The 12,264-nt window shown below is 45.1% G+C and overlaps 1 protein-coding gene across 2 annotated transcripts in view; it reads right to left on the minus strand.

Moving 5' to 3' along the window:
- Positions 1-884: 884 nt before the first annotated feature.
- Positions 885-12,264, minus strand: part of LOC308119359 (CAP-Gly domain-containing linker protein 4) — a gene marked incomplete at its 3' end in the record, with an annotated part of 44,346 nt that continues 32,966 nt past the window's right edge. The window contains exons 10-16 of one of the 2 annotated variants that reach the window (XR_013935947.1): positions 11,684-11,875; positions 11,472-11,606; positions 9,067-9,190; positions 4,332-4,396; positions 4,108-4,186; positions 2,278-3,824; positions 885-1,755 (exon numbers count right to left, since the gene is read on the minus strand). Coding sequence is in view for 1 of the 2 variants with exons in the window: in XM_080479314.1 (XP_080335440.1) it covers positions 3,476-3,824; positions 4,108-4,186; positions 4,332-4,396; positions 9,067-9,190; positions 11,472-11,606; positions 11,684-11,875 (944 nt within the window). Of the gene's footprint in view, positions 1,756-2,277; positions 3,825-4,107; positions 4,187-4,331; positions 4,397-9,066; positions 9,191-11,471; positions 11,607-11,683; positions 11,876-12,264 lie in introns of those variants that run through there. The other variant, XM_080479314.1, reaches the window with a different exon arrangement.

The raw sequence follows: 12,264 nt of genomic DNA on the forward strand, positions 1-12,264 counted from the left end.
CATATTTGGCTCAGGCATCTGTACTTCTAAATATAGGATCATGTATGTTTTGTACTGCATTTTCCATGTATGTTACTTCATCTTTGTAACGGTACATTTTGCCGTGTTTACTTCAACCGCGCAGAGTAATTATGATGCACCATTTGCTTCACTGGAAGTTTTTCTTACAGATCAGATGAAACTTCCACAGTATTTCTACCTTGTGTGTCTGTAAAATGTTCCGTCCTGGTCCGTAGCATGCTCTTACCTCTCCAGGCTCGGGACTCTGCCGCGCCGTGTCTTTTTTGTTCGTTGTGGAGGCTGAAGTGGAGAGAAAATCCATTGTTGCACAGCAGGTGAGGGTTTAGCTCAAAGAAAAGCTGGGACACAGCGCTCAGCAAAGTCTGTGCTCGGTGTACTAGTGAGAGGATAAAAGCTTCGCCCATCAATGCCTTTTACTTCAGTTAGTTGTTTTTTTTTTTATTTGGGGAAGTTAAGTGATTGAACGTAGGACTCTTGTGCGATTTAGTGGTAGAAAAAATAACCTGCTGACATCATACCGGATTGATGCTTGATGACAAACATAAGCCACTTTAACCACAGAGAAGTATTTAGAAGAACATGTATTTGTTCCACAGTCGGGGCATAATGGACTACGTCGCTCCCATTCAGGAATGACTCGGCATGTACGCGGCGGCGAGGACACGACGCCGCTCCGGGAGAGAGCGGGCTGGGAAAGCACACAGACGTGGAACTGTTTCAAAGTGCTTGTGCGACTTCATTTTTGCTCCCCGGGGGACGACTTCCACTCTGTGTAAACGGTCCAGCCCTCTTCGTTAGTCCAACCACGCTAGCGTGGCGGCAGAGTTACAGGGAAGATAAAGAAAGATGAGAAAATACGAGGTAAAGTGAGAATAGACTTTTTATTTTACAAATACTGTTCGTTCTCTTTCCCCACACAACACGTATCAGACGCACACCCACATAACTGAAAACATTTTCTACGGAAGAGGAAACTCAACGAACGCCTCGGACATTTTCTCTTCGCTTCATTTGTGGAAGATATTTATCAAAACCTTTGCACTCGGACGACCGCTGTGTTTCAGCGGGGGGGTGGGGGGTGGGGGACGGCTCAACGAGACAAGGCCACCGGCGCTTCTGCAACTGCTGCTGTGGCCCACATGCAACTACTTGGATTGTAAATGAGCGTCTCGCCAAATAGTGGGGCCCGTTTTTTCACGCATGCACAATCGGCGAGCGCTGAAAACTCCTGCATGGTCGTATAATTTCATGCATCCAGTTATTTTAATTAATCAGGCATCAGTTGGAAGGACCTCCGTCTCCCAAAAAACACAATGACTATTGAACAAGCTTTGGCAGATTTAACAGGCTCGAATCAATGTGCAGTGAGATCCACTAATGGGTTTGTTTTAACTTTACCAAGAACGGCAAGAGGGGAACATCGTGTAAGAAAACCCTGCACGTGAATGACTGTTTTGAAGCTCCTCTGCCCTCATCTTCCTGAACGACCATATTTAGCTGCCATGTTTTAAATAGCGTCACCACGGCTGGAAGGAAGTTAGTTTGAACGCCCATCTCGACCTCGAATTGTCCAGGGGAAAAAAATAAATAAATTAATAAAATGCTGTCTATCACGCTTTGAGACGCCTGGAAATGCTCCATGTCAGTAAAGACCGTTTACGGGTATTTTCTTTCAAGTTTCTCACACTGGCAGATTGAAATGTAATAACAGTCTTTGCGTAAGGTACGTTTACACTATGTTCCCGGCAGCCCCGTTTCAGGCCACCGTGAACAAAACAGGATGGACGTGAGACAACGCAGGGGGACGGGTGATGGGCAAAACGTAGCAGGTGGTGATTGCCGTGCCAGATTTTGAAAGTGTCAAAAGAAATTTGCCACGGCGCAGGTGAGAAACTTGGTAGGCCGTAGCAAAAAAAACGGGATAAAACGTCACATCACGGTTCTCACGGCGTAGTTGCGGTGTATGGCAGTCGTTTTATCACGTCCAATCAACGACAGAACACCTTCTACAAGCTGCGCCACCGAAAAACGATGTCAAGAAGTATGAATGCATCCAGCAAAAGTCTCAGGTCACAATGATTGCCTTCACTTTTGGTGGCCCTTCGGGGCATAAACGTGCTTGAAAACGGTCCGGCGTCCACATTTTATCCGTGGAAAGCCTAGACAGAAAGTAAAAAAACGTGCAAGACCTTCCTCAGAATTTCCCCGGCGCACTATGTTTTGGGCAAAACGGGGCTGCCGGGAACATAGTGTAACCCTATTCTTAGTAAATTCTCCGAATGTGAAAAATAATGGCGTGAAAATTGAGGCCTCCTTCATCAAGGGTGTTCCCCGGTGGAAGTCGATGTGTCTTTGAAGTGAAACTTTCTCATGAGATGCGACGACACCAAAACCCCGGGTCATTCGCCTCTCGCTGCTCACGACCCGAAGGGCAGACGCCATCCGCTGTGCTTCCAGTTGGTTGCAGAGACAAACAGGAAAGGAAAACAACCTCTGCTTGTGTGGTTGTCGTGCGGCGGAAGTTTAATTAAATCTCTCTACCCCGCCACTGCTTGGTGAAGTAAAGAGTCGGGCGGTGAACGCGACAGCCGTCTTTCCACGTCTCCTGCAAAATCAATCGCTTGTTTTCAAAGTGCTCTGAATTAGTCGCCACATGCACGCACTCGTATGCTGGTGCAGACTTTTGGTTTCCGATAGCTCTTAAATTATCTGATATAATCTCTCAAATGAAGACTTGTGAGTATGGAAACTGGTTTGCAGGTGTGCACGTCTACAACATCCGCTTATTCTTATTCTAGTCTACCACACATTGACGTCTCGACAGTGCAATCTGACTGGAAGTAGTGCAGAGTTTAACGTCTTATTCAGACCGCTCAGTTCAGCCAAACAAAACTCTTAAGATGTTAGCTCTATAAAGTGCTTTTTGTCGCCTACATTTGTCAAACATTAATCAGTGCATTCAAGTTGCTTCGGACCTCGGCATTCTTCTCATAACAACCAGGATCTTCGGGCTGATTCATTAACCCCGATTTCAGTTTTGTCTGAGCGCAGTGCGACATCTTGTCATTACATCATCTCAAAAAGATATACAGAGAGCTCCGTCTTTGTTTTTCCTGAGGGCATGAAGCTCCTCTTGAGAATGAAATATCTCGTCACGTTGATCCAAAACAGCTTTAATGGAAGCATTTATACCCATTTCCACCCTGCAGTGTTGTGATTAACTGGAACGCTACAACCTGGATTTCCCGAGGAAAGCCCGGCTCGAGGACGCCGAGGTCAGAGGCAACTGGGCTGCAGCACAACTTCTTTTGGGATTTTCACCTCCGACACTACAGAGGATCTTGTGCATGGAGGAATTCATGAATGCAAAAAGCAATAAGGTGGATTAATCTCAACTGAAAGCTTCTTCTTTGAACCCACCCACCCCCCCGGTCCACTCCCCCCCCCATCTTCTTCAGCTGTTGTCGTTCACCAAGCGCGAGCCGTTGATGCCGCGATACGTGACGCGGCTGGGCCGGACCAGCACGCCGTGGCCGTGCCGGCAGCTGAAGTAGCGGCGGCCGCCCACCGAGCCGTCGTTCTTGCCCTTGGCGCTTCGCAGCTCCAGGCCCAGCCAGAGACCCGGGGCAAAGTCTGCCGAGCCCAAATAGCGGATGAAGGCCATCTCATTGGCGCTGGTCAGCAGGACCTGCATGCCCACGTGGAGGCGGACCGTTCCCTCGCAGACCGGCGACGGGCTGGAGTCTCCCGTTCTGCTTCCGCTGAGCGTGCTCCAGCGTCGACGGTGAGGATTGGAGCGACTTCTTTGTTTGTGGAAGGGTAAAAGGGTGGGGAAGATTTATGAGAGAAGATATGCAGAGTGAAGGAAAACATCAAAAGGAAGAAGGAGATTGATGAGCTTTGAAGGATTGATCTTCCACTTCCTTATCGCCTCTCTCATTATAAGCACAACCATGCACTGACCCTTTTCTTTTTTTTTTAAAGGAACCTTTTGCTGAGTAATACTGTGACCTGTTATCAGTATTGATTCTGTCACTGCTGCAGGGGATTAGAATGAAGGTGGGAAGAAATAAAAAGAACGGGCACCTGGTAGCAGGACTTCTTCTGCTCGTCTCCTTCGGGGTGGCGATGGCGGACGAAGTGCTGAAGCTGCGACGAATCGTCCCTGCACGCCAATCACAAGAGTCAAGTGCCGCCGCGCAGACACTCGCAGGAGAAGAACTTTGCAAGTCACTTGCCAGAGTAATAAATGCAAAGGCACATTTCAAAGAAATCTCAGACAAAGCTCGCAATAAAGGCAGGATTCTCACCGCTGAATGGGTGGCTGAGGCGCGCCGAGGTGAGCTCGGAAAGGCAATCAACAGATCCGTGGATCCTGCGAAGAAACAGAATGGAAACGGTGCAGAACCTCGACGGACACCGATACCGAGTTCATTCCAGAGGAGAATATTACAATGTCCACTGTGAAATTTCATTGCAGCTGCCCTGATTTCCTCGCTTTCCTCCCCCCAAAAAATACTGCTCCCAGACTTTAGAAACCTTTTTTGATGCAATGGTCCGAAAATACCTTATTTGTGTCATAGTGGCTCTTTCTGCCACTACCATCACTTCATCCTGTGTTAGTGCCCGTCACTGTAAAGCCCTTTCTGCCTTTAAGGACCATTTTCTTTCCATTGATTTGCATCCACAACGTTTCTCTCTCCCTCTCCCCCCCCCCCCAACCCCCCAACCACCAAGGCCTCCGGGTGCCAACAATGAGTGTCTGCCTCATTATCTTTCCAACTGCTGCAAAAATAGATGAAGAAATTAGCTCACATCTCAATTAAACTGAGCCTTGTGTTGAAATTTAGCAAAATTATTTGATACTTTCATACACTGATCGCCCATTAGAGTAACTCAATTTGGTTAAGAGTGTCAGATTTACATAGTCTCATCACATCTCGGCTCCAGCTGAAGACTCCAAAGATTTCGATAATTGCACTTTCATGCAGCTTCTCATCAGCTCTATGCATCCGTTCTGATCAGACTGTGTGGTTGTAGTTTGACACCAGCATCAGTGCCTTGTTGTGGCCTCCGTTTTGTTGTGAACGAGTCACCATTTAACAGAATACTTTTTCATCTGAGGTCCCATCCAGACTGGACATCGAGAGCGTTCTGATCAAATAAGTTACCTCATGATTTTTCATATATCATCTTTAGAAACACAAGTTCAAAAACAAGTCCATAAAGGGATTTCATAAAAAAAATAAAAGCAACAATTAAACACCAAACTAATCAGATGGATATTTCATAAATTCGAAATGTGAATAAAATTCGACAAACGGTAATAAAAGGGAGGTGAACTAGGACTTTCTCTCTGACTTGGTCATATTCGTTATGAAAACCCTTCACCAGCAGGTCACAAATCACACATTCAATATAATGGTAGAACACACCTGCTAAACATAAAACAATGTCAGATAGAACAGCTGTATGTCTGACCGTCCGTCTCCCCTGCAGACTCGCTGCGACTCCAAAACAGTGCGTCTAAAGGAGCTTTAAAAACACTTTTAATTTAACATTCTTCATTTGCATGTTTATTGCAGTGAAATTGCCCAGAAGAGGAGCCTCGTCATGCTCCGAAACTTATTAACAGTGTTTTTCCTGAATTTTTTGAAATTCGAAATGGGTCAACTCGACTCGTAAAAGAAAAAAACAAAACACCACCGGGGGAATTAAACGCCAGCACGTATTGTTGATGACCTCGTATCTGAGAACTGTTTGAATAGCAAATTCTGGCTCGACTGCATGCACGCGGCACCTGTCCTGCATACTGTTGTCTTTTTAAGCCAATCTGCGATACTGACTAATGCACTGGAACGCAAGAAGCCATTAAGAGGCAAACTTCCAATATTGATAAAAGAGCACAAAAGAAAAGAGTTTCTTTGTTTTCCAAGGGATGAGACGAGAACAGTTGAGGCATAAAAAAGGAAGAAGAAGAAGAAAAAAAAAAAACAGCGGCATGCTTGTGTGCGTGCGTATGGAAGGGGTTGAAGGGAGGCAGCGTTTGTTTTTCTAATGGGTTGTGATAGCTGCCGACAGGAAAAGAAAGGAGAGGAGGAAGCCAGCTCCTCGATAGAGAGAATATGATATTCTTCATTAGACAGCAGGAAAGCATGAGTTCACCGTGTGCCCCGAGGTTAATTAGCAAACAAAAAAGAAAGGAGAAAAGGATGGCAAGGAAATATGGAAGCCGCATGCATAAAAAGCTGCTTTTATCTTATGAATGGCCTAAAAAGTGCAACAACAAAAAAAGGATAAATAAGGGAAAAAGGAAAAAACTATTGAGATGTGTGAAGAAAAGAGGAAAACAGCAGCCTGAATGTTGAATCTATAATGAGAAGACGCCACAACAAAAGAGGAATGAGTTTAACCACTTCAGGTGAACAGTTCAGGTGAAGAGCACGTCAAGCAGCAAAGAGGAAAGTAGTTTGTGCATGTACATGTCTGCAGTTTCCACATTCTGGGGATTAAACGATCGCCATAAATAACCTTCTTGGCTCCTCCCGATACCGCTTGTTGAGTCGACACTTTGTGTGAGCCGGGTCCATCAGAAACAATCTAAATGAATACTAACCCCTTAACACTGCACAGGCTTGTTATGAGATGAGACATTAACGCTGATCCACTCTAATGGAGCTGTCCACACACAGTTCTTCTTACAGTATATGAATGAATATAGATGTTGTGGTACTATCCGATACCAGCGTATACACGTCAAGTCCATCATCTATCTTTCCCAGCTGAAGGCTAATCCAGATTCAGAGAAAGCTAATAGCCATGATTTAGCATAATTTAATGGGATTGAAAAGCTATAACTTTTTTAAAGTATCAAGGAAAGCATTCGTCAAAAAAACCACTGACTGGAGATTATAACGATTCATATTGTCACAGGTTTCAGTCACATCTCAGCCTCGTGGAACAAACTGTTCCCAACACTCCAACTTCAAAACTTCCAATCACAGATTAGATTCTAAAATAATGGCGTTCGCCGCTCCAGAAGAATTCAATAGGCTATAGACATTCCTCGCGGCACTGACGTTGTTCCATTTACCATAACAGAGCAGAGCTGCTTTTCCTTTGAGTCGTCACCCGTCTATATTTCACGTACACCCGATACAGCTGACGGCAGCTAGTGGTGGGCCAAATCTCTGCAACACTGTGAACAATAGGAAAGGAAAGTCGGCACAAGGCCAAATGTTGATTTTTTTTATTTTTAAATTTTTTTTAAATCGGCCGTTTTACATTTTGAAACCGGGGCTTTATCATTGCCCACTGCAGCAATGTTTATGAATCTATAGCACGATACGCATACATCATGAAACCGATGTCAATTCTAATGCTATGGAAACTAAAATGCGCTCATTTGCTTCGATGGCACATAAAGGTTCAAAATCTTTAGTTTTCACCGGATGCCATGATAGCATTTGAGCAGTATTGACAGCACGAGACACCCGACCACTCTGAAGCCATCATTCATTTCAATCTCCACAGAGGCAAATTACTATTTACATGCAAACATTACTATTATTAACATAAACACCGCGGCAGCGTTTGGAATCACCCTGAAGAGGTTTTCTGCTGAAAAGCTCGCCGCATTTTGGCTGTGCTTGCCATTAGCTTCAGTGTAATTATGTGTCTATTTTGAGAGGACTTGCTTGAATGCGTGGCGCGAGCAGACTGCACGCATCACAGAACTCTCTGTGAGCCTCATTAGGCACCTCCAGAGAACAACTGTACGGGAGGATTTTCTTCACCGGAGCTCCAGAACCTGTCTATATATGGACCAGTGTCCAGCTCACGTCTCTAATGGATGCAAATGCAAAAAACACTGTTTCGGTCCCGCCGTCTTGACAGAGGCGTCGGGGATTTAGTCGATTTTCAAAAGTTTGGGAAACTTGGCTTGAAACTATACATGACACAGAATTGAATTCAAAAATAGTTTTGAAAAAGAAGGATAAAAACAAATACATTTAGTAAAAGACGCTCGATGAACCCATTTGAATTCAGCCAGTTCTTTACTTTGGTTCCCTGCTGTAAGTTACTCCAAGTTCCAGGAGGGGAAAAATATGTAAAACTTCTTTCCTACACGGCTTGTTGGCAGGCTTGTGATCTAAGATTAAACAAAAGCAATCAGAGCGTTTTGTTGCATATCTTTTAACACCTTTTAACACGAGACATGAACGAACCGCTGCAAAAGCGTTTTATTCAAACCGCTTGACAAGCCGTCACAAACCTTCAAAGTTGAGATGAAGCGTATGTCAAACTGCCGGGCTGATGGCGGCGATGTGCTTCAGAGCTACGGAGGAGGCTTCGCACAGAATGCCGACGCGGAGCTCGGTGCAGGCCGTGTGTATTACGGTGGCCCTCGTATAAACAAAACAGCGACGTCCATGATCCGCGGCTCAGCTGATGTTCCAACAGTGTAACATAACGCTCTAATGGCAAATAACTACAACCTCTCAGGTATGGTCTTATTATCATATCTCATACCCTGTCGTGTAAACAGAACCCCCCCCCCACCACGTTTGTTATCCAAAATCCATATTTAAAAGCAGGGATGATTGCCGTCTGGGTCATTACAAGGTACCACAATGAATGGAGGAGTCACGCTGGGTCAGAGGCCCCTGGGCTGCACGTTTGACAACTCAGACTCTAGTTAATCACCAGTACAGAGGAGCACTGTTCGCCGCACACGGGGCAAAGTCAAATATGTCTGCGCTCACCCAAATGGCACTGTCAAAGGAACTCATTAGTGCCATCCGATGTATTGATGAAGGCGATGAAATGCAACCTCGGGCTTTGCAGAGCCCATCGTCACATTCATACTGTCAAATCTGCTCTGAAGTGCGGACGATTTATTGAAAAGACGGACCTTTGACAAATCTGTTTATCACCGCCGTGGATGACCACTGGCAAAAGTGAAAAGTCACTATCAATCAAGAGGTGAGGGGGGGGGGGGGGGGGGGGGGGGGGCTCCAGCTACCTTAAAGGACCGGCACTCACCTTTGAACACGGGATGGTGGAGCAAACACCCCGTGCTTTGGAGGGCAGGAGAAGTATCTCACGCCTCCCACCGAGCCGTCGTTTTTACCGCTTGGCTTGTCCAGTTCGATACCCAACCAGAGGCCTGCTCAGACACAAAAACAGCAGAATGCAAACACACAATCAAGGCTCGTGACCAGCCACCATTCATTTATTTATTTTCAACAATAGGCTATACAAGCATGTTCATTAAATTAAAGAGATGTTTTGTACTCAGACTGCTAACTGTATCTTTCAGGGTTGATTCCCTTTTGCTGCCGGTCTTAAGTGATTCATCATCTCTTACAACAAACAGTTTTAGGTTTTTAGCCCAAACAATAAAGCTTTCAATTCATTTATTGGCACCTGAACTGTGTTGATAACATAGAAAAAGAGCATTGGATAGCTTTTCCCTTCATAAACCAGCCCGTCCAGTACTTCTAACAGGGCAGGATCATACTGGTGCTGGTGGATGGGTGCCGAGACTCATGCAGGTTAGACATGGAAACATAGACGGACGCTAAAACGAGATGTCAGAATTTGTCAACTCCTGTTCCTTGATATATATATCGCACTGGTGTATAAGATGCTTTTTTCATACCCTGATGTAACAGCACAGTTAATGAGAGTCATCCAGGAGCTGTTATTCAAGAACCTCTATGAATGAATGTCACATGTGCAATAGATGCCGAGAATTACCCGAGTTTCCCCAACTCCCCACAAGCGTCAACAAATGGTCAAATTTACATATGAATCAGTTGCAAAGCTTTTAACAAGATGAGTGTAATGTGATTTGGTACGTCTCACGGCAAGTGCCTCAAAAGCACAATCATATTTCCTGCAATGCATATGGGGACTCGGATAACACTGTTTCGTCTTGCATTTTTTAAATACGTGTGCATAGATACTATTTAATTTTACCTCGTCGCATGATTAAATAGTTTACTCAATTTTCCAACATTTTTAAAAAGATTTTCCTCAATATTCTCCTCATGTACATTAATAGGCGCTAGATTAATTCTGTTGCTGGGCAAAAAAAAAATTGAGGGAAAGTCAAATATGGGCCGATTATACAAACATGGATAAGTCGCACCTCTGCTTCACTGTTAATATTATCCAGCAGAAAGTTAAACAAATTCACACACCACTACGACAGTCGAGTACAACAGTTCTGTATCAAATAAGCAAAACTCACAAAAAAAAAAAAAAAAGAAAAAGAATGTTTTTGCAATTTAATCCTGGCAACTTTAAATATCAGATGTGTTGGCAAGACAATTATGTTTGCTGGATAAACAGGCGCCAAGCAAGGCACACAACAGCAATCGGCTGTTGACAAAGCATGCCATGCTGGAAGGGGTGCTTCATGTCTGAAAAAGGGCTCTCCGGGTGGCGGCACACTGAAAAACCCACACTAACCAATACTAACCAAGAGATTGCTTCTACTTCCACTTCAAGATGAACTCAAGATACTTGCCAGCTTCAAATTTAGACACCGGTGCGGGGTCAAAAATAAATTAGCTGAGAAGTTTCTGGGGCAAAGAAAAAAAAAAAAAAAAAAACAGCTTTGATTTCGGCATTGAAGGGTGACTCCTCCGGTGCACTGAGGCTGAGATAACAGAGCATTGCAAGCACCGATTTAAAAGAATCAAAGGAAACTTAGGATCGAGAGCCCTTCAAACGGGTTTCCCAGCAACACGAGGTGCATTTGTGTTTATTCATACATGACGGACGCCTGGGCAGAACTGCTCCCTCATTATTAAAAGAAGAGGTAACATTGCTGGAGTTCAATTGGACACAATCCATGACCTCTGCACTGATATGTTAAAAGTTTGCAACTCCATTGGTTCATTTCTGCTTCAAGAACTGACAAGATTTCTTACAGGACAAAGAAACAGTTTGTAATCCCCCCGCCCCCCACTTAACTCCAAAGTTGAAGTGCCGTAAGTACTCACAGCACTAAATCTTTCCTTTCTGTCTACTCCAAAAACCCTGAAACTCCCAAAACCCAAGGGACATCTTAAAGAGCCACTTTGTTCGGTACAATTGTACAGCGTATGTGACCTGGCGCAACACCTTGGGCCTTAAGTGAAACTGGACATTTCTAGCTTTTTAGAGTTGAACAGAGACATTTTTGATTTTATTTCCACTGTGATAGTCTGCTGAGGTGTTGAGCTTGACCGTCATTCATGGAGAGAGATGTTTCGACTATTTTGATCACCTCATTCCCCAAAAGGTGCAGAACAAATCAAGGCAGAATTGAGAGCAGGAATTCTGTACTGGGTCACCACAGACTGCAGAGGTGTGCCTAATGCAGTGGCTGGTGAGTGTTCAGTCCGACTGCGACAGTCAAATCTTCAAAAGGGGTCGGGTTGATTTCAATAACTGACCTGGAGCAAAACTGGTCTTTCCATAGAACTGGACCACACCGGTTCTCTGGCCCACGACCAGTACCCTCTCCCCCAGGCGTATCTCGGAGCCCTCACACAAAGAGCTGCTGCCTGAGGGGGTTCGACTCCGAGGACCTGAGCCGGTAGAAGAAAGAGAGCGATAAGAAACCATCTTTGACAACGTGACACGAGGTGATGAAAAATACGGTGACCTGCAGTGGAAAGTGTCGCAGTCCCAGAGGAGGAGCGTAGGGCCGGCGAGGGCGTCGTCCTTGGACTGGGGGAGGCCCTCTCCCTGCGCTGCCGGGGGGGGAGGCGCTGCCTCAGGAAGGGGCGAGGTCGGGCGGTCGGCCCGTGTCGAGAATCCAGAGAGGAGGACGAAGACGAGAGGGAGCGGGAGACTCCTGCAGTTAAAAACACACAAGGGAATGAACAATGGCAGATGCAGCAGACTGTCACATGCACAACAACAAGTCAATCAGAAAAGTAGAGAAAAAAGCTGTGCGACATTAGTTGTTAATGTTAGACTCTGCAGTCCAAAAGGATCACACAGCACAAAATGTGCTTCCCCACTTAATAATGAATCCATCATTCATCTGTTTGAGCCAAGATAAGGAAGTGGAAAGCAACTGAATTTAATAAAGCCTGCTTTATGAGACACGTTCTATTGGTGTCTTCAGCGTATGACGGTGTCTACAGCATCAGGATACTGACCATCAAAACTGGATTTTTCAGAAATGTATGCGTCCAAATGGGAAGAAAGGTGACCGGTTTCTCCCAAGTAGTATTACCA

Source organism: Lipophrys pholis, assembly GCF_963383615.2.
Source record: "Lipophrys pholis genome assembly, chromosome: 14".
NCBI lineage: Eukaryota > Metazoa > Chordata > Actinopteri > Blenniiformes > Blenniidae > Lipophrys > Lipophrys pholis.